The sequence below is a fragment of the Herpailurus yagouaroundi genome, unplaced genomic scaffold (genome assembly GCF_014898765.1).
Source record: "Herpailurus yagouaroundi ecotype Mexico unplaced genomic scaffold, PumYag 569, whole genome shotgun sequence".
NCBI lineage: Eukaryota > Metazoa > Chordata > Mammalia > Carnivora > Felidae > Herpailurus > Herpailurus yagouaroundi.
The window spans coordinates 3,282,836-3,304,975 of record NW_024412786.1 but is presented as its reverse complement, the minus strand read 5'-3'; the positions used below and the strand labels follow the sequence as shown (position 1 = coordinate 3,304,975).

At 51.6% G+C, this 22,140-nt stretch overlaps 1 protein-coding gene and 1 long non-coding RNA gene across 3 annotated transcripts; both read right to left on the bottom strand.

The window, feature by feature from the left end:
• Positions 1-5,254: 5,254 nt before the first annotated feature.
• Positions 5,255-11,290, bottom strand: NPAS4 (neuronal PAS domain protein 4). 2 transcript variants are annotated; one of them, XM_040465983.1, is made up of 8 exons: positions 9,972-11,290; positions 9,100-9,251; positions 8,812-8,914; positions 8,431-8,692; positions 8,140-8,249; positions 7,657-7,792; positions 6,101-7,536; positions 5,255-5,380 (listed from the first exon to the last, which is right to left on the bottom strand). In XM_040465983.1, the coding sequence occupies exons 1-8, from the start codon at positions 10,144-10,146 to the stop codon at positions 5,352-5,354; spliced, it is 2,403 nt and encodes an 800-aa protein (XP_040321917.1). In that variant the 5' UTR covers positions 10,147-11,290; the 3' UTR covers positions 5,255-5,351. The 2 variants fall into 2 exon arrangements, with proteins under 2 accessions (XP_040321917.1, XP_040321918.1); XM_040465984.1 differs by lacking the exons at positions 8,140-8,249; positions 9,100-9,251; positions 9,972-11,290.
• A 4,887-nt stretch (positions 11,291-16,177) lies between these two features.
• On the bottom strand, positions 16,178-21,533 carry LOC121023723 (uncharacterized). The gene is made up of 2 exons (XR_005787489.1): positions 21,183-21,533; positions 16,178-20,784 (listed from the first exon to the last, which is right to left on the bottom strand). It is a non-coding gene; the product is annotated as an uncharacterized LOC121023723 (long non-coding RNA).
• Positions 21,534-22,140: the final 607 nt, after the last annotated feature.

Genomic DNA, 22,140 nt, shown 5'->3' with positions numbered 1-22,140 from the left:
TATCATTTTACATTCCAACCAGCAATATGTGAGTGATCTAGTTTCTCTGGATTCTTACCAGCACTTGATATTACCATAATTCTTGTTCTTATGTAGTTGTTCTCACAGGTGGTTAATGATATCTCACTGTGGTATTAATTTATGTTTTCCTAATGGTTAGTGTTTTTTAATATCTTTTCACATACTTATTTACTATACATACATGTTCTATGGGAAAATGTCTCTTCATGTCATTTTTTTTTCATTTTTTAATGGATTGTTTGGTTTTTTACCGTATGTCTCAAGAGTTTTAGATAGGAGTCCTTTATCAGATATGTGGTTCACAGATATTGTCTCCCACTGGGTAGCTTGTCTTTTTATCCTCTGAGCAAGATCCTTCACAAAGCAAACATTTTTAATTTCAACAAAGTTCAATTTAACATTTTTTTTCTTTTATGGATCATATTTTTGGTGTCATGACTAAGAACTCTTCGCCAAGCCCCTGATGCCTAAGATTTTCTTTTGTGCTTTCTTCTACAAGTTTTATATTTTATGTGTTGTTGTTTTGTTTAATTTTGTTTAGCTCTCTGTCCACACCATAAAAACTTTATTTACTATGGCTGTGTCCTCTTAAACCATATCCAGAGTATAATTATGTGTTACATTTAAGTCTGTGACCCATTTCGAGTTAGTTTTTGTATAAGATGGGAGGCCTTGCTTGGGGCTCTCCCTCTCCCCTCTCCCCACCCCCAAGGATACCTAATTCGTGCCATTTGTTGAAAATATTATTCTTCCTCCACTGAATTGCCTTTGCAATTTGAAAGACCTATTTTTCTCCAATCCTGAAAGGCTGGGAGAATTTCATTCTGCCCCTCACAGTATTTGAGCTTAGCCTCCCTCCCCATGTGGGTTTAGAATCTGGTATATGTCTAGTCTATGGCCATACCACCCTGAACGTGCCCACTATCATCTGATCTCAGAAGCTAAGCAGGGTCGGGCCTGGTTAGCACTTGCATGGGAAATCAGGTATATGTCTTGATGGGTTGACATCATGGGGGTCTTTCCCCTTTAGCACCATGAGACTATGGGGGATTATCTTTGCCTTTTAGCTTTCATCTCAGTCTGGAATTTAGCAACTACTCCACGGGGAGAAAGGCCATGCATTTGGGGGCACATCCAATTTCCAATCCATTACACCAGCCCCTCATGGCCACCCCAAAAATGCACTGCCCAAGGATTCCCTCTTCCCACTAAACAAATCAGCCTGCACTCAGAACAGGAAATTTTTTCCAGGGAAGAAGATGATGTGCTCATCAACTCATACACGAAGGGCTCTTTTCTCTCTGAAAATTTAGTTCATCTACTTCTTGTTGTTTCTATGTTCTCCACACAACTTCCAGAAGGATGGCTTAACCATGTAATCATACCATATCCTTCCCCTGCTCAAGTCTACTCAATGGATTCCTAATGCACATGAAATCAAGTCTGAGTTTCTTAAAATGTTTGAAGTAATCTTTTTCCCTCATTGACCTTGATCCAGCCACGCTGATTTCCTTGTTATTCCTTTTTTTTAAAAAAAGATTTTATTTTCAAGCAATCTCTACAGTCAATGTGGGGCTTGAACTCACAACCCCGAGATCAAGAATTGGATGCTCTGTGGACCGAGCCAGCCAGGCGCTCCAATATTTTCTCCGCGTAAAGTTTTTTCTGACACCCCACTCAAGTTAGAAGACTCTAAACTAGAGCTATGGCTCTTCGTCACAGCACTCTGGTTCTTTCTCTTACTGTACATATTGTATACTCTTTTTAGGCTGCTTGTTTACTTTTTCTGTTGTCTCCTCGCAACTAGAATGTGAGCTCTGTGGGCCCAGGGACCTTGTCTTTCTTGTGTGCTGCTGCCATCCCCAGCACACAGAACAGCTTCTGGCACATGCAGGTATTGTAAATATTTATCACATGGAAAAATGAAGCCCTTGAACACAGTCCTTATGATCCCCAAACTTGAGCCCCTTCTCCTACATTCTGCTCTCAGGGAAGAGTTAGTATTGGTGGGGGGAGGGAACTGACTGAGAGTAGAGCTGGCTTCCGCAGTGACTCTGGGAGTGCCATTGGGCGACCTCTTTCCTCTCTCCCAGCCTCAGTTTATCCATTTGTTCTCAGCTGTGGCGCTCTGAGCCACAGGGACCTTGGCAGAGAGAGGAACAGAAGCAGATCCTTCTCTGTCCAGCAGGTGGAGCAACTCGCTTTCTAATTTTTCTTTTCTCTGCGCTGGACGTGCCTGCCTCTCTCTCTGGTTCTGAGTGATCTCTGGTGCCTCCTCGTCAAAATGCACAGTCCACTGTCACCCGCCACCACCAGAAACCTCCCGTGAAGTGCTTCTTTTTTGTCACATATTTTAATTTTTTAGATTCTCCTTTATTTGGTTGAACTTTTAAAGAAACGTTTAGTTTCAGAATAGATTTAGATTTATGGAAATGTTAAATATACTCCATGCCTATCATTTCCCCTGTTATTAACGTCTTACACTTACTGGTACACTTGTCACAATTAATGAGGCTATATGGATACATTATTATTAACTAAAGTCCATAATTTATTCAGATTTCTCTCTTTTTTTTTAAACCTCTCCTTTTTCTGTTCCAAGATCCCATCCAGAATATCACTGTGTATTTCGTTGTCATTTTTCTTAGGCTCCTTTCAGCTGTTCACAGCTTCTCAGACTTCTCTTTCCTTTTTGATGCCCACCAGGGAGGTTTTTAGATGGGGCTCAAGCGTGTCTTGAGGTTACATATTCCCTTAAGATTCGAAGCTGAGAGCTAGAACCTTTTGCCTTCTGGGGAACTCAGGAACAAGTTTTTGTGGTAGAAACCGGTGACTTTCGACTCAAATCCTTGGGCTGATCTTCAGAAATGGTCCCTCCCAATCTAATATTTCTGGTGTGTCTGTCGTGTGTTCATCCCCGTGTACCGTGCCAGCAGAGGAGTGGAGCTAAGACTGGGTCCTCCCAGGGCTTATGGTTCACTTCTTCTGTCCAAGTTGGAGAACAGAGGCACAGAAAAGAAGAAGGCAATGCTTTATCCGTGTTTCACCCAAGGATCCATCCAAGGTGGAAAAGGGGCGACAGGTTCCTAGAATGTCTTCCTTCTTGTGGGACCCTCTCAAGGGCATGGCCCTGGAGCTGGAGGATTTGGAATGAGACAGAATTTAGGTGACTCTCAGTGTCATGATCTCAGCTACGGGAGTCCAGTCCCATATTTCACTGGGGGAAGATTGGAGTTTCCTTCCTCTCCTTGAGAAAGAAACTTCTCTGAGACTTGGTGGTTAACAGTGCCTTCTAATTCACTTTAATAACTTATGTCTGGGGCGCCTGGGTGGCGCAGTCGGTTAAGCGTCCGACTTCAGCCAGGTCACGATCTCGCGGTCCGTGAGTTCGAGCCCCGTGTCAGGCTCTGGGCTGATGGCTCGGAGCCTGGAGCCTGTTTCCGATTCTGTGTCTCCCTCTCTCTCTGCCCCTCCCCCGTTCATGCTCTGTCTCTCTCTGTCCCAAAAGTAAATAAAAACGTTGAAAAAAAAATTTAAAAAAAAATAACTTATGTCTGTTCTGTGCTCCTCAGCTTAGAAAGACCCAATCAAATTCTAGTAGCATCTTTGAGGGGTAAGTACCTTTTTTTTTTTTTTTTTTTTTTTGCTTTCAGTCCTATTTTACCTGTGAAGAAACTGAGGCTCAGGTCTGACACAGCAAATCGTGGTTGGACATGGGATTTGAATCCACCTCTTTCTGTCCCCTAATTTTCATTCTCCTACCCCCCACCAAGTTCTTCTCTTGACCCAGTCAGTTTTATTCTGCTCAAAATTTGGGGGTCTTCTCTAGCTTGTAGACCTGGAGGAGGAGAAGAGGCACCTGGTCCAGCCCAAACCTGACTTTCTCAGGTCATCTGGGATGGGACGATTTGAGATGGTGATTCACTGGCTTTGGGAACAGAGGGAACAACCCAGAACTCAGATGTAGATGATGCGAGTATGTTGCCTACCCACGCCTCCCACCAATGGTAGGGGCAAATCATTTTTTACCTGAGATCATCAGTTTCTTCATCTGTGAAATGGTGCTAATATGCCTGCCTAGAGGCTTTATTGCAATGAATAGAGGATGTAAAAGTGTCCACTGAAAGCCCCACGCAGAGATTACCCAGATGGGCATCATCTCCAATGAGAAGATCCAGGGCCCCAAAGGGAAGTCGCTTCCCTGCAGGACAAGACTGAAGGAAGAGACTCATGCCTGAAATTTCAAATCAATGTGCAGGAAAATGCCAAGCTGAATCCCCTACCCATCCCCGGCCGTTCTCCTCCCTCCCACATTGTGAGCGCTGCAAGCCTAGAGCAGGGAGGAGACTCCAATACCTTCTAATATTTTACACCAAAGCATCTTGAAGGCAAGTGTTTCAGCTCCAAACTCTCCAGCTTCTAGCATGGAGTGGGCCACACACTGTATGCCCATGTCAAGTGAAGGAATGAATGAGTGCATAAGTGAATGAAGAAACACCAGGGCTGTCAGCAGATCCAGACTTTATCTCCTGACCCCCGGGCTCCCAACCTTCTCAGATCCCCACCCTTCCCTTTCCACAACAGTACATGACACCAGCAGTACCAAAAAGGCAAACTGGACTTTATTATAAAGTTGGCTACAAAGTCACCGCAGCACCACGAAGTGGCCACCTGGGCAGGCCCAGGCAGTCTGGCAGCCGGGTGAGTCCCGCACCAGGTACACGCACTCGTGCAAGCACACGTGTGACAGCGGCAGGTCTGCCTTCCTCCATCGGAAAGGAACGTAGCGTCTCTTCGCGCCCCCCACCCCAGGCGCGGGGCGCAAAAGTCACAAGAAGGGCCGCCAGGGCGGCAGAGTCCATCGGAATTGAAATCCCGTTACTGGTGTGTAGAGAATTCTACGTGGGTGTCAAGAGCCCCTCGGGGCACAGGCTGGCCCAGGTGGGCGCTGCCTTTCCCCCACCAAGGCCCAGGGGTGGCTTGGCCCCCAGGAGTGGAGAACTGGCCCAGGCCCATGGGGTAGTGCGGGGAGTGGGGAAGTGAGACTCCCCCATTCTCCGCTTGAAAATCCCATTCAAGGAAACTCACTACGAGTGAATACAGATTGAAATGGAAACTGAGATTGCTTGAAGTCTCTAAATTTTAAAAAGAAGCTCCCCTCCCCTGCCCTCCCACCTCCCCCCCCCCCAAAATCCTGCAGGGCCTAGGGAATCAGATATATCCCCCTCTGGCCCCCAGAATCCCCCCAACTGTCCCGGGGGGGGGTGGAGAGCGGCTCCACGTCTTGATGACAATATGCCATACTTGACGACGTTAAGTCACAGACTTATTCAAAACGTTGGTTCCCCTCCACTTCCATCTGCAGAGAGAGAGAGAGAGAGAGAGAGAGAGAGAGAGAGAGAGATGACATTCAGTAAGTCCATTAGGAAAGATAGATTGAAGATGTGGTGTACTGTTGACACATAGTATGGGCTTCAAATATGTTGGTCCAATGACTGAGTGATCACCAGAGGCTCGGCAAGATAAGGGAGCAATTTGGGTGGATGGAATGAAACTACAACTGTAGTTTTGGAAAGGATGGAGCCATGAGCAAGGAGCCCCCAATGGGCCAGGGGCTAATTTTCACTTTCTGCCTTTCCCAAACTTCTACAAACTCTTGCTCTGTATTCTCTTTAAGGAGTAAGAATACTGAGATAGAACTCTAATCCCTCATCCATCAATTTGTCATGTGACCTTAGGCAAGTTTCTTTAACTCTGGGACCTTGGTTTTCTTCATCTGTAATATGGGTGGTGATAGCTGATCTAGGTCCCTCACAGAATTAAGAAGCACAAGCCATTACCAAGGATTCTCTTGCGTTTTATACTGCACCCCTGACCCCTGCCCTCTAGGCCCACTTGCCCAGAATAACTATGCTAAGTTTTTCACTAGTTCGTATCCTCACTGCTACCCTGGGCAGCAGGTGTTGTTATCCTATTAATAAAATTCAGGCACAGAAAGGGGAGTTTACTCATCTAATTCCACCAGCATCTCATTGGCAGAACAGGGACTTGAGTTTCTCAACATTTTGGTTGGACTTACCTTCATGGAAGCTGTCTTGAACTTGGCTCTGGAGTTGATGCAACTCATCAGTAAACCCATCGTAGGGGAATGCTGAGACACCTGTCTCAAAGGCGGTTTCATATGTGGCCAGGTCCTCCAGGAAGCTGTGGTCTTCTGGGGACAGGTTGTTGCAAGGCGATGAGGCCCCTCCTGGGACCGCTGCCTCAGGATCCCCTGAACTCCATTCCCCATTGGGGTCTGGGGTAGAGAGATCCATGAATATGTCTTCCACGGGCGTCTCTTCCAGGAATATGTTATCAGGGTCAGCCAGGAAATCCAGCTCCTGGCATTTCCAGGGTTTCAGGTCCAGGCTGAGCACAGGGGGACCAGCCCCCGGCAGGGACAGGTTGGAGTCTAGGGGCTCCAGACCTCCAAGTGGCTCTAGCCCGCCCGTGCCAGCCTCAGCTGAGAAGGGCCTGTCCATGCCCTGAGCCAACTGGCTGATCTGCTGGATGAGGCGGTCTATCTCATTCTGCTCCTTCTCAGAGTAGTGGAAGAAACTCTGCTTGACTGGAGAGGCCTCAGGTGTAAGCAGGCCTTCGGGTACCAGAGGGACATCCACAGAGAGGGGGCCCCGCAGCTGGGCTAGGGCCAGGAGCGTGCAGTCCCCATTACCAGGGCTGCTAGGACTTGGGGGCAACTTCTCATAGAGAAAACTGCATCCCTCCTGGGTGAAGTAAGTCTTGGTGGGATTGGGGCTCAGTTGTTCTGGGAAGGTTTGGCTGGGGCTGTTGAGGTGTGCTTGGAATGCTGTGCTGGGAGGAGTCAGTTGTTCATGGGCAGGACTGCCCAGAGGCTCTGGGAAGGTGGCAGTGCTGGGAAGCAGCTGGTCTGGGAAGGCAGAGGTGCAGGGAGTCAATTGATCTTCATAGCTTCTGGCTGAGCTTTCGGTCATCTGGCCTTGAAGTGGGCTCATCAGTGGATCTGGGAAGGTTGCACTGCTTGGAGTCAGTTGATCAGAAAAGGTGGCAGTGCTTGGAGTCAGCTGTTCTTGGAGAGAGCTGGATGGAGTGGACAAGTGGGTCTGGAAGGGCTCGTGGAGGCTGAAGAGGAAGGCACAGCCTCCTGGCTGGTGGGGTGTGTAGGGTGGAGTGCACACAAGATCCTTGCTCAGGTCTGCTTGAAGAGAAGGCTCAGAGCCAGACGGGAATGCCAGGTAACTAAAGCCCAACTCTTTTTGGGATTGAGGAAGCTCTTCTGATGTTGAGGCAGCACCCAGGTCTGGAGCACTAGGGAAATTGGTGCTTCTGGGAGCTCCCAAGGCTGGGGGGAAGAGTGGGTTGGGGCTGGAACACTGCTCTTGAGAGAGGATGTTCTCTGGGAATGAGGGCAGCATGGCTGGGGTGCCCAGAACATAGGCTGCCTGGGTGTTTTCAGAGTTCAGCTGCTGGCGGAGGCTCCAGGCTTCTGTGTCACTGGAGAGGAGAGAAGAGGCAGACGGTGAGGGTCTGGTGGTCTTTCCCAGAGCAGTTCCTGATTTTTACCTCCTCCATGCCCACCTCAGTTGCCCTCCAAGCCCCTGCCTTGCAGCTCACCTGATTGGGTAGTTATTAGCAGTAATGGGGCCCTCTGGACCTTCTGAGTATAACAGGCAATAAATCCATGCCCAGCCTCCAGGCTTGGCCTGCAGTCTCACCACCATCTCTGCCTGAATATCTCCACTCTCAGCCACTGAAGGAAAAGAAGAGATACAGAGTTAGGATGTCCATCAGGCGACACCACCTAAACTTCCCTCTTATTGACCTTTCCACTGAATTGGGGTATCCATGACATCTCCATTTCTGACTACCCTCACCTGCACCACTCAGCTCCCCACATTGACCTCACCACTTGGAGTCCCCCAGTTCTGACTCTATTCTCACTTCAACTCCTCACCCTAATGTTCATTCTATAATATCCAAAAATTGTTGGCCTCTGTTATCTCCCCAGCATCATTCTTGACCACAGCCCTTCTTGGTTGGGTCTCCCATGACCTTTCCCAGCACCCTGTCTTGTCCCCAGCCTCTCTGGACACTCACACAGGCGGTAGTGTTGAGCAGAAGCGTGGGCCAGGTCCTCGGGGTGCAGCAGTCCATACCATGATTTACAGAGCAGTTCACTGCGCTCAAAGCCCAGGTAGATTAGGACACTGGGAAGGTGGAAAGGGTGTGGTCAGCTTTCTGTTTTCTCTGCTTTATACCCAGGCATCTCACTCCCTCCCAGGTTCTCTGCCCCCTTACACCCCATCCTCCCTGCTCCTGACTCCAGAATCTAGGGTCCCCTCATCTCTGGCTTGCTTTCTTCCTGGAGTCTGAATGCTCTGGACTTACCTCTCAGAGATGTCCAGTAGGGCCAGGTCCTTAGCATGACGGCTCTGGAACATGGCCAGGAAGAGTGAGGCAGGGCCAGGGCCAGGGCCAGGGCGAGGTCTTGGCTCCAGTGGAGCACAGAAAGCCGTGAAAACAGGGTTTCCTGCCCAGTAGGCTCCAGGTGGATGAGCATGGAATCGGCCTCGAATAAGCACCAGTTTGTTGCCTGCACTCTGGCGCCTGAGGGACTTGGAAGTGTTGAAGCGGCAGCGGAAGAGGCGATCTAGGTAAATGAAGAGAAAAGCTGATAAGAGGGTGGATTGTTGAGAGAGATAGCAGGTGGAAAGGAGCAGGGAAGCAGGAAGGAGGTTTGATTGAGAGAGGGAGAAAGGGAGTTCTTACCGGTGTCCAGGGCAGAGGGCAGGGTGAGTTGCTGGCGCACAGTTAGGTGGTCAGCTGGGTCAATGATGTCGTAGATACTGTCACCCTGGGCAACGAGGTCCACCTGGAAAAAGGTGAAGAAGAGATGAAATGACATTTAGTGATGGCAGCAAGAGTGAATCCTTAGCACATAGCATCTGGCAGTGTATAACCTCTCCTGCCTCAGTAATTCTCAGATTCTCAAAAGTGGAAAGCTCATTGTATCCCATACGTACTCTAGCCCAAGCTAAGAGGACCCTCAGCACTCACCATGGAGTGGCCCAGATGTTCGCTCACACTCTCAGACAGATATAGCAGCTTCCCCTCAGCTGTGAACACAAGTAGAAATCCAGGTAGTGCCGCCACTATGTCTTCAAGCTCTTGAGATGAGAGAAGCCCTGTGGGGCCCGCCAGAGGAGTGCCTGCAGGGTAAGAAGATATGGTGGGTCAGGAATAAAACTGGGAAGCAAATCATAAGTAAGGAAGGCATGCACTGAGTTTCAGAAAATCCAGAGGAATTTCTCATGAACCTGCCTCTGCACACACCTGTTGACCCGCTACCCACAGCTCTTGCCCAAGGAACCTGTTGCTGGATTTCCCTAGCCAGCCAGCCCTTTGACTTCTAAGTCGGAGCTGGGTCTTTGCTGGCTCTGAATTTCAGACCCTCGGACAGCGCTCAAAAGACAACCGGGAGTTCAGCACCGCGGGCAGCGCCTCTCAACACGGTGATGCGGTCAGCACCGCGGACAGCGCCTCGAAGGCTGCTGAAGAGCCTTTTCAACGTAGAGAACAGTGGCCACGCTTGCCCCGGTTTGGGTGACTCCATCCCTGCAACTTCCCGGGCTTCCCTCCTCGGGTTCCTGGAGTGCCTCTACGCTGTGGGAACTGGGGCCATTCTGTCCTGGCTTTCTTATTCCCATAAATCTGGCAGCAGGGACACTATCCAGGCTCTTACCAGAACTAAGGTGAGGTCTGAACAGAGCTCAGGAGGAAAAGTAGGAAGACCTGAGTTCCCCAAGTCCCGTCTCTCCCCAGCTCGCCGCCACGCTGCCCTAGACATGCATCAGTCCCTGCTGGTTCCCTCAGCTCCACTGTCCCCGGTGCCCGCCAGCTCTGGTCTCTGGTAGCCCCAGTTTGCTCACCTCCAGCGAAGAAGACGCCCTTGCGAGTGTAGATGCAAGCAAGACTCATAATGTGCAGGTAGGAGAGCCGGACCTTGTCCGCTTCAGCTAGAGGCAGGAGCTCCTTGAGGTTCCGGATCTCAGCGTTGATCTGGTCGCGGCGCGCCTTGGAGGCGCCCTTGGTGGAGCGGTACATGACTAGCGGCTGCAGGGCTCCAGCTCGGGTGCTCCGAACACCTGCGTTCCCGTCCCGACGCACCGGTGGCTTCTTCCTCCTTGCTTCCCCGTTTCTCGCTCAGGCTCTCTCTCTCTGTCTCTCCTCTCCTGGGCTCCGCTCGGCTGCGCTGCCCCCCTCGACTGCCTCGTTCCGCCTTATATAGCTCCTGCTAGGCGTGGGGGGCTCGCTTTACAGAAAGGGGGGGCGGGAAAGCAGGAGGCTGGGCTAAGCAAGCTGCAGCGGGAGCCACTGGCTGGGGAGGGGGGAGCGCTCCTCCTCCCTCCCGGGCTCCCGACGTCATCCCATGACGTAGAATGAGAGCGGGAGGGGGGACGGGGGGAGGGGGAGAACTGAGGCTGCGGAGGGGGCCGCGGCTGGCGGCAGCTGAACCGAGAAACGGGCGCTGCATTGGGAAGGCCTGAAAGAGGGTGCAGGGACCCAGGGGTCCGAATGTGTTCAGCTGAGGGAAGGGACAGGGCAAGGGTTAAGGCGGTCTGAAGCCCCTGGCAGGAGAGTCTGTAGAGAGGAGGGAGGGGTTGGTTCCAACAGGGATTTTTCTAAGGAGATAAGGAAATGGGGGAGGGGGAGGGTAGTCTACAAATTCTTCCTTGCTATTTGCCAGGCAAAGGTCATGTTCACATGGGGAGGAAAAGAAGGACCCTCCTTGGCCTCTGAGGGAGAGGTCGCAGCTGGGGTTTCTCTCTAGGGATCACTCAATCTGGGATTCCCTTAGTCACTTTCAAAGAACAAATCTCCTCCCCCTCCCCCGTCCCCCCCCCTCCCAGCTTTCCAAACACGGGCTTGGCATTTAGCAAGGGGCATTATATGGAAGTCTAAGTCTCCAGGGTGGGGTGGAAAGGGGTTCCTGAGAGAGAAGGACCAGCTGAATTTGGCCTTGGTTCCATTTTCCCACAGCCAAGAATAGGAACACCAACACCAACGCTGGAGTCTGCAGTGATTCTGTGTTCCCCTGTCAACTGATTAACTGCAGCCACTAACGGGGGAAACTGAGGCAGGGTCCCAGGGCACGGTGAGGATCTGGGTCTGCATCTAGATATCCCTTCCCCCACCCCGTTGCCAGCCCCAAAGCGAGCGGTTCCCCCCGCCCGACTGCAAGCCTCGGTCTCCCGGCGGGCCGGGGGCGGGGGCGGGGCCGGGGGAATCCCAGCTCCATATTAGGACAGGAATCCTCCGGCGGCTGCCGCGGCGGCGGCGGGCGGGGCCTGCCTGCCTCCGCACCGCTCCGGAGGGCTCCCCCCGTCTCCGGCGGGGAAGATGAGGAAGCAGCATAGAAAAGAGGGGGCCGTGCTGGACCCGCCGAGATCCCGCATCTGTCAAGGACCCCTTGACTCCGTCAGGCTGTCCTCCGTACCCCCCCTGCAACCCCCTCCCCATCCTCGGCGCTAAGACTCCTCGTTCTGTCTCCTAACCTTCAACTCTCCACATCCTCCTTCCACAGCCCCGACTAGTTTCAGATCTCATTGCCTGCTTGGTGGTCTGTCTTACCTTTGTGCGCCCTCTCCCCCCTCCCCCCACCGCAGAAAAATGTTCCCCTTCTGCTCTCCGGAGACTCTTCCAATCTCCATCAGTTTTGTGTCCATATCATGTCACCTTTGCCCTCTCTCCTTCTTTCTTTTTTCTCTTTTCAGCACAGATGATTGCTCTCTACAGGGGATGAGGGGTGCCTTTCTTTCCCCCAGCATCACATCTGGGCTAGGGGACATTTTATGTGAAATCTTATTTGGTGGAGTAGGGATCTGTGTGAAATCACTTGAGAGGCTGGAAATGAGACCACTTAAAAATTGTGGGAGAGGGACTGGATTGATTGTAGGAAGTCACATAGGAAGGGTGGGGATAAACTTTGACACCAAGAAGCAAAACTTGGGGTCAAAGAACCCCTCATTCCCATGGGAAAGGGTGGTGGCAAGAGTGGCAGAGTGGGAGCAGGAGACAGCCGAGGAGAAGGGTGTCTGGGCATCTGATCCTGACCTCTTGTGCCATTTTGGCAAAGGTTGGGCCATCTCCATCAACTATCCTGTGGTCGGTGGTACAACTGAGATGAAGGGAAGGGGGGGGGGGGGGGCTGTCTGTCTGCCACTCTCTCTAACCCTATTTATCTGGATTTTAGAGAAATGGTTCCTTCAGGAAGCATATCTCTGTTCCTCTTTCATCTCCATCTGACCCCTGATGTACTCATCCCTCTAGCTTCTGACCTTTGGACCCCTTGACCTCAGGCGCTTGATCTTTGGACCCCATCCTTGTATGAAAATCCAGGGAAGTATTCCTATTTTCTTCACCCACTGATGCTTTAGCCTTGACTGGGAGACAGACTTAGTGCCCCTCTCTATGATAAGAACTATTTGTTGGTTGGATGCAGCCAGTCTCCAGTAAGGTGAACAGAACTGCATGAAAGAATGGGGCATTGACCACTGTCCATGGTTCTGGGGGGGGGGGCAATCCCTGAAGTCATTTGGCCATAGTCTACCTGGACATCAAAAGAGAGTGTGAGTCCACACAGGCTTCAGAGTGAGGCCCCCGTTAGCTGTCCCCTTCTCCTGTGAGGATGAATGTGGGAGGGGGCTTTAGGGGCCCAAGGGATCTGAGCTCGAGGAGTAAAATAAGCATGCGAGGAGAACTAGCCAAGGGAAGAATCCTTGCATTTTTCCAGAATGGGCTGGGGGGGAAGGCCTTCTGGAAAGAAAGAAGGGTCTAGAAAGGGACAAGGGAGGGGGAAGATAAGGGCTTATCTTAGTTCACCCACTCTAATTCAAGTTGAGAAGCTCTATATGCCCCAATGTCTCCTCTCCCTAGGCCAGCTCCCACTCCCCTTGCCTCCCACCTCCGTGAAGCTATTTTTAACTGTGCAGAACCAAAAATAGCTTGGCAGCAGCTTCAGGCCGTGGGAGAGGAGCTATTTATATCACCAGTGACGGTTCCAAAATAGCAAGCAGGAGGAGGGGGGCGGCTGGCACGCTAGAGAGCTCCTGGCCGCTGCTAAAAATACTGGCAGTGTGAGTCATCCGGGCCTGGCTGAGTCACCCCATTCTCCCCCCCGAATCGGCAGGCAGCAGCAGCAGAACAGAACAGGCTAAGAATTGGAAGCTTGAAATGGGGGAGGTATCAGAGCCCATCATCTATGGGAAAGTGGGCAAGAAGCGATTTGATTCAAGAGGGGCTTTGGGGTGAATGTGTAGAAGGAAGGGGGGTGCAGCTACACCCACTGGGTGAGCCTGCAGTATTCCCAGCTATGCAGTGCTGTTTAAGGATGCATGGGCAATTGATGGGAGGGAGCCAGACTGAGGGTGTGCATGTGTCTGTCTGTCCATTTGACTGTGACTGTATTTGTATGTGTGTGTCTGTCTGCATGTAACTTTGTGTTTGTGTCCCTGTGTATTTATGCATTTGCCTGCATCTATGTCTGCCTTTGTAAAAAAAAAAAAAAAAATGTCTACCGCTTCCTGCGTTATGGGTAGTTCCATGTTTGTGTCTGTATGTGTTCATGTGTTTGCAGCTTTCTGTGCCTCCTTGTCTGTGTGTGTGTTCGTGTCCATATGTGAGTCTGCTCTGTGCCTTTTATTCTCAGCATCCAATGGAGAATGTGAATTTGCATGCATCCCCAGCCTCAATGCATCTTCTGTTGCCCTCTCTGATATCACTTGTTGGGCTCTTACACCACCTACCCCTTACTCACCTCTCTCCACCCAGCATCTTCCTTTCTTCCCGACACTTGGCCCCCAACCATTTGTGAAAGTGTGTGTTGCATGCAATCTCTAGTAAAAAGATGGAGGAAGTGAGCCCCATATGACCTCTCCCTTTTCTCTTGAATTATCTTGAATCCTCCCTGGCCTGCAGGAGTAAGTGGTTTTCCATCGCTCCATATTTGGGGCGCTGAGGGAAGAGAAGGGCTTTCTTTAGTTCTAAAAAAAAATTCCTGGTGTGGGCACAGGCATGCGCAGCGCGCACACACACACACATACACACACAACTGAGAGAGAGAATGAGAAGAGAAAAAAATATCAAGGTCCCTTCTTTACTGAGACAAGCTCTTTGCATCTGTTGCCATGGCAACCCGCCCACTCCTTCCCCGAAAAATCACCAAGAAGAGGTGATGGCATTGAGGACGGATTGGCTGATTTCTTTCTTTATTATTTTTTTCTGAAAAAGGTCTTTTTATAGCAAAAACAGGCCGTGAGATCCCTTGCTCCTGTCTTGCATAGCTTTATTGGGGACCTGGAGAGACATCACCCCTTACCCACTCTCAAAGAGAAGGTGTATCTTTTCCAGAGATTTTGGGGAGGATGGCCTCCTGAGAGGGAGATGGAAAGCGATGGGAAGGGGGGGGGGTGTCTGCTTCTCTAGAACAGTATGGAGACTCCTGGTTAGGGCTGCTTTTCTGGATATTTGGGGCAAGGATCTTTCTTGACAGAGGACTGTTGCAGTGTATTCTGTCCTGCCCTGGATAAATGTGTTTATGATACAAGAAGGAGAAAGAGAGAGGAAAGGGAGGAGGGGAGGGAGAGAGAGAAGGAGAGAGAGTGAGTGTGGGGGGTGGGTAGAGAATCACTTTATGGGTCTTCAGAGCATATGACAAGATGCCAAAGGACACGAGATCTCAGTGGTGGTCAGACCAGACAGGCAGACAAGATGGCTCAAGAAACATCCATTAATGCAATTGATGGTGCTGTGAGTCACCACCAGATCGCGACTGTGTCTTCTTGCCATGCACCCCAGCTTCCCTGATACATAGATAAATGATCTGGGGAGCACTGAATCTCACCTTTCCTAACTCTTGATTCTCAAAAGCCTCCTCTAAAGCCTGGCCACCAGCCACTGCAGCCACATCACTTTCTCAAGTGAACTGTAGCCTCCTGCCAAATGACTGGATGGTGGAAAAGAAGGGATTCCTCATTTCCTCCTGTGCTTGGCTTGCTACAGAAATGGGGTCACTTGAGGATGGAGGTTGGAAAGCCAGACTAAGGATCTGACTCTAGAGAGAAACCCCTCTTCCTTCCAGCAGGCTGCTGCCACCCTTAGCAGGCAAGGGTATGGCCTTGGGAGGGGAGTTAGCTCTACTTGAAGTGATGGAAAGACTTGAGATTTGCTCTGACCTGTTAGACCTATTCTCATGGCAAATCTGGCTGATACTGTTATAGCAATTTGATAGATGGTGAAACTGAGGATCAGAGATAGATGCTGACTTACCCAAATTCACACAGCAAGTCATTGGTGGTTCTGGGTCTTAAGCCTAGTTCCCTGCCCCCAGCCCAGGCTCTTTCTCTTGCACTATGGGGTACAGCAGGGGTCTGCAAACTCTGGCCAGCATCCCAAATCTGGCCCACTGAGTGTTTTTGTAAATAAAGTTTTATTGACACACAACCGCATCTATTTGTTTATGTATTGTCTATGGCTGTTTTCACCCTACAATGGCAGAGTTGAGCAGTCACAACAGAGATGCTTGAAAAACCTAATATATTTACAGACTGACCCTCTGCAGAGCAAGTTTTCCAACTTTTAGGGTAGGATGACTTCATACAAGGAATATCTCCACTTGTCTCTCTCTTTCTCAGCCAGAAGCTCTCCGGGCCCAGGGCATACCAAACTGTCAGTTTATCTCCCTTTATTCTTCCAAATGCCAAGAAGCAGTAGTAGTGTCCCTGCACTACTGGGGGAGGAGAGATTGGGGAGCCTCATGGGCTGGGCTCCTTACTAGGCTAGAAGCTAGGCTTTGTAGCTAGGTAGATGGAGCCTCCCCATGCAGGAGTGATGCTCCACATCCTGCTGCCATGGCAACAAAGTTGGAGTTGGCAACAAAAAATCAGGGTACTCCATTCCATCCTTACCTCAACCCTAGTCTCAAGACTGCATTTTGGGAAGGGGGGGGGGGGTGTCCCATATTTGGTGATTAAGGTATTTTCTGGAAGACAGAAAGCCCCTATGGGAAGAGAGTCATGGTATTATGAGGACTCAGGCCTTCCGGAGCCTCCAGTCTAACCACGGGGAAGAATCTCTATGCACCTTCTCAGAGAGGTTTATTAAGCTGTCCAGGGTCACACAGCTAGAATGAAATAATTCCAGAATCAGAAACCAGGGTCCCCGATTTCTATTTCTTTCCATTTTATTATTATTATTATTATTATTATTATTATTATTATTTACCAGATTGTTCTTTTGAATCCATGAGCTTGAAACCACACAAAAGTTCTCTAACAGATTCCCAAGTATCACCCCAGTCCCAGGCCTAGGGTTCACCAGTCTGTGGAGTGGAAGTTTAATCGCTGTATAGAGCTGGTCTGTGCAGTGGCTGTCTAGTCTTCAGCTGCTTCTTTAGCAGCCTGTTTTCTTTCTCCCAAGGCCTTTTCATTATGTGATCACTCCCCCAATCTACTTGCACAGGGAGATATTCAGAACATTTTATCTATTTATGGTTATGAAATCAACAAATCTCATGTGAAGAGGGTACATGCCGGCACCCACACGTTGAGACGGTCAGAGCTGGGTGAGTGGGCTGAACCGTGAAGGTGAGGGACACAGAGCCGTGGAGTGGGTGGGGAGGGGAGAGAGTAGCCAGGTGGGAAAAGATGAGGCTGCTTTGGGCAAGGACCTGGAGGCAGGGCTGGGAGAAGAGGGCACAACTAATACAATGAAGAGCGCGTCAGACCAGCCGTGTTCCAAGGAGGGGAGGAAAGTCAATCACCTAAAGTGCTCTATGAATGCACAGCAGAGACCCAACACTCCTGTAAGCCTCAAGTGGTAGACAGGAGTTCAGGACACTGGCCTTGCCCTTGGGACAAGGCGGTCTGGAGGAGGAGACAGACCCTCCACCCTTCATTTACTAGTTCGGCCCAGTTTCAGAGTCCTCCACCCCTCCCACCCCCACTCCCTCCCACCGGTGAATTCCTCCTGGCCCTACTGTCCTTCTAGTTGGGTCTGGGACCCTTTCTCAGTGCCCCCACAGCTTCCTGCATTTCCTCATCCTACGTTGTCATTGCTGGTTTACTTGGCTGTCTCCTCACCAGCATCTCTGTCTGGTCTCCACATTCTCAGCGTCTAGCCTAGGACCCGCCTCAGAGCAGGGTCTCAGATATGTATTTCATTCATGCATACACATCCGAGCACTGAGTTTGTGCCAGGCTCTGTGCTAGGCACTGGTGATGCAATGTGTGGGAACACAGGCCTGGCGTTAACTTCATGGAGCATCCAGGCTGGTGAGAAAGCGAGAAACACCATCAAGCCATTTAAGCCATGGATGTGAGATGATTGCTGCAAAGAAGCGAGGCAAGGCGTGTAGGAAGAGCCAAATGAGGATTGACTGAGCCTGGGGAGTCCAGGGTGGTCTCCCTAAGGAGGTGTAATTGAGCCGAGTTGCTGGATGGCTAGTGACTGGCTGGTCGAGCTGTGCTGTGCTGTGTGGGGTGGGGTAGACAGAGGAGTGCGGAAATGAGACCCCTTACAGGGACGGGGAGCTGCATCATGTGAGAAGCCCTCACAGCCTGAGGCTGTGTTAACAGGTGTGCAGAGTGCGGGTGAAGAGGGGGCAGCCTCTGCTAAGGGCAGCTGAGCCCCCACCTTGACCAGGAGGCTTGGCTCCTGTGTACGGGCAGGACCAAGAGGGGGCCCATGGGGGAGAGCAGACGGGTGTGTGGGGAAAGCCAGTAACTTCTTTGTGGGAATGCAGGTGAACGGGAGGGATCCTGCGGCTCAGAGAGGCAGGAGAGGGTGGGCGTCCGGCGAAGGGCTCTGGGGTGAGACTTCCATGTGGAGTCCTGGCTCCTTCACATTGGGGAAATGGCTTAACCTCTCATGCTTCAGTTTACCCATCTGTTAAACAGGGATGTGAGGAGAATAATAGCTCCTGCATCAAAGGCTTGATGGAAAGTTAAAGGAGTTAAATCATTAAAGCACCTGGAACAATGCCTGCCGCATTGTGAAGGGAGCACGATCAACGTTGAATGACGGACTGTCAGCCACCATTACTTCACCTTTATGAAAAATATAATTTTGAACAAGCCTCTGAAGAGATGGCATGGGCTGCTTTGGGAGACAGCACATGCTCTGTCATTGTGGAATGACAGGACCCAGGCACCCACTGGCTTTCTGTAGCCTTGGCCCAGCTTGGTCCGAGAGCACCAGATGGGCTGGGCTGGGCTAGGGGCTGCAGCGGTTCCAAAGAAAAGGACACGGGGGGGCTGGGAAGGTTGAGGGACACACACAAAATCATCCTGAGGGCTCTGGCCCTGGGCCCAGTGTGGTCCTTCCCGGGTACCACCGGCTCCCACGGTACTCAGCAAGTCTAGGCAGGGAGGCCCAATGAGCCCTTTCAGTGCTCAGCAACTCAGCTCCCCTTGCCGTTTTTCTAGAAGCCAACCTAGCCAACTTCTTCCCCAACTTAAAACATTCCTGGTTTCTATCACTCCCAACTACCCCAGATTCCTCCCGGCCGCCTTCCCTCTTCTGCCCCCAGGTGCCTAGGCCGCCATAGGCGCTAGCTTCAAGAATCTCCTTCTTATCACCTGAACATACCTTGCAACATGAGAGTTCACAGATGCACCTTATATACCTAATGCGGGCATTAACTCACTAAAACTTCATGGCAACCCCACACGTGAGCTCTTATCATTCCCACTGGCCCCGGGTCCAGCAGAGAGGGAGTCTGCAAGGAATGGTCCACAGCATCCCAGGAGAGACTGATGGGGTCCAAGGCTGAGGTGGTCATGGGAAAGCAGTAGACCTGGGACTGGCCAGTGACAGAAGGGAAACCCTAGGAGCAACCAGAGACTCCCCATCCTTGGAAATGCTAGAGCTGCAAGGAGTTGGTTGGACCACAGCAAGAAAACAGGAGCGGCAGTTATGGCCTGTTGATGGAGCAGATCCTGGAAGCAAGAAAAGATTAACCCTGAGCAGATGGGGAGGGAAAACCAGGAAGCTTTAGGATAAAGGACCATCCAGCTGAAGGGAAATCTCTCGAATCACCTAGAATAGACAGGGGATGAGCTGAAGGAGCCTTCTGTCAAGGATTGTCAAGGTTCTGGAGGACTGGAGGTGGGCTCAGCCTAGATCTCAGTGGATTGTGTTTGATGCAGGGGAGAGCCCTGGGCAGGAGACAAAGATTCTGGTTGTAACCCTGCCACCAGCCTACTTGGGTGTTATGCAAGCTCCTTCCCCTCTCTGGGCTCAGTTTTCCTGATTGCAAAATGTCAGTGGTAGTGGGTTGGACCACTTGGCCTGGAAGGGACCTCCCCTCTCTGGCATTTTGAGCATCTCTGGGTCCAGGACCCAGCTGGCCAGTGCCTCTCAGGCTTTGGAGGTTGAATGTTGCCTCTCTGAGGCCCAGTGTGAGGTAGGAAGAGCCCACGTGCCTAGTACTAGGTTCTGGGTGGGCTTTGGAGTCTCCCGGAGGATGAAGTCCTTAGCCCTGGACAAGCAGGGCCACCTTGGGCCTTGGAGACCTGGCCTGTATGAACATTGATGGAAGCAAGCACCATCAGAGGCCATTCTCACGGTTCTGTGCCAAGTGCATGAGGGGACTTACCATTGGAGAGATCCGCAGGGCTCCAAGGTGTGTAAGACAGACCCCAGGTCATCCTCGGAGAGGTCTGCACAGCCCGCGGCTGAAGCAAGTACTGTCTCTTTATACTCCTCCTTAGCTTCAGCCTGGAGGAAAACACCCCGGCAGTGTCCCACAGACTGCCATACAGGGACTCCACAGCCTGGAAAAATACCACATTTCAGAGAATCCCAGACTCACGGTTGGAGTGGGGGGCCCCTTAGTCATCCGCCTTGGGTGACTGAGACCTAGTACAGAGAATTGAGTGATCCAAGTGACGCAGCCATCGTTTAGTAGAAGTGGACCCTGAACCAGGTTCCTGGCTCACAGTGCAGTGACCTTTGTGTGCCTTGTAAAGGCTGGCCTCTGGGACCAAGAGGCAGAGAAAGAGCCCAGGCCAGGAGGTGGTGTTCTGGGAACCAGTCTCAACAATGCACTGACTTGCTGTGTGAGCTTGGCAAATAATGTCTCCTGGAGGGATGCCTCAGTCTCCACTTGTGTTCATTTAAAGGCTTGGCTCTGGCAATGGATACCCCTAGGGAGAGCCATTCAAGATTCCAGGGCTAACTTCTCCAGAGCAGGAACCTCTCTCCTTTGCCGGGTTTGGTGCTCACAGCCAGGCTGGGTTGGATCCACCTTTGGGTCCCCAGCCCTGGTCCAGAGTAGGGGCCCAGAGACGTCAGGAATCTATACATCACCTTGGGCATGGTCAAGTACTTCACAGAAGTCTTCAGTGAGTTCTGGTCAGACACGCTTGTGATTGTTACAGGGAGAGTGCAGGCATCATTAGGATTGGGCAGGGGAATCCCAAAAGCTGGGTCCACATGGCTCTGGGGAGCTCTGCCAGAACCCGCAAGCCATACGTCCATCCAGAAACGAGCTGGTGCTTGTAAGCAGTCTGGAAAAGGTTTGGTCCCAGAAAATTCCAGAGAGCCGGTGACCTGTAGGAAGCCTTCGATGGAAGCAGACACTTGCAAGTAGCAACCTAGTTGGTTGGCCACAGAGTCCCTGGGCTCCAGAAGCTTGTCTAGAGTGATTAACGGTCCGGAAAGCCCATCTAGGTCTGGACTGTCCTGGGGAAGAAGCAGCAGATGCCATGCTGGAAGAGGAGATGTCTGGCTCCGCTGTTGGGTACAGGGCAAGGGCCAGAGGCTGACACACTGTGCCAGCTATTCCCAAGGTTAAGGAACACAGGATTGACCTCTGGCTCAGAAGCCTACATCATTGGGCTCTGGCTCATCGCTCTCCAGGAACATGCCATGTGACCCTGGTTAAGTCACTACTCTTCTCTGGGCCTCAGTTTCCCTTTCAGTTTAATGGGTGTGCTGGAGAAACTGATCAGGGACCTTCCAGCTAAGATCTTAAACCAACCCCAGGCTAAGCCCGGGACAAAAAGGCTAAGGCAGGAAGCTGGAGGGGGGCACGGGTCTCCAGAGACCCGGGGTAGCCCCGCGGGCAGTGAAGTTCTCACCTGACGTTTTCACTCTGTGGCCTTGTCCAGAGAGGATTCCCAAACGCGCTAGGCCTGGCATCTTGTTTCCTTCCAAGGCTCCTATGGAAGAAGAATCTCCCCTGTTGGAGGGAGGAGGAGGAGGACGAGGGGCAAGGGCAGGACCTCCTTTCTCATGGTTGAAATTTCCCTAAAGTGAGTGGAGGGCGCTAAAATGGGGGTGGGGTATATGGCACGGGGGGCTTCCCGGGCCCAGGCTCCGCGCCGGGCTCGCGGCTCGGGGGCGGGGGCAGCTCCCGGCCTCTAGCGGAGCCGCCACTCCGCCGGTTGCCTTTAAAAGGCGCCAGCGCGCGCGCATCAGCAGAAGGGCTGCGGCTCTCTTCCAAAATAGGCAAGAACTGGGAGGCCGCGGGAGACGACGAGCTGCGAGCTGCGCGGACGTCACCGGGGGCCTCCCTCCCACCCCCGCCTGCATCACGTCTCCATGGCAACGGCGTACCGCGGCCGCAGATGAATGAGCTAGAGCTAGGAGAGGAGGAGCGCACAGAGACGAACGATCCCTCTTCCAGCATCCAGGCTGCCCTAGGGAAGGGGATGCACACCCGGCGCTAGAAGGAAGGGGGCGCCCTCTTATTCAAAAAGACTCCAAAACCCATTCATTCCCAAATGATCCTTTTGTGTCCCGGAAATCTGGAAGCTACATGGTCCAGGGACCCCTGACCCTTCGGTTCAGGGCTCCTCCAGCCTCAGAGCTCCCCTTTACCCCCCTATCCTCTCTTATTCCGTCAGCTCTTTCTGTTCCCCAAACTTTGCGGAAATATCAGACATCGTGTGTCTTAGCGCCACCACGTGGCCAATGGTGGCGCTGCGTCAGGAGCGCTTGTAGCTGGGGTCTCGCCGTCTATGTCGCCCTCTGGCGCTTGCTAGTGGGAAGAGCACAAAAGATCTTAGTCTTCGCATAAGGACTAATTAACAAAGG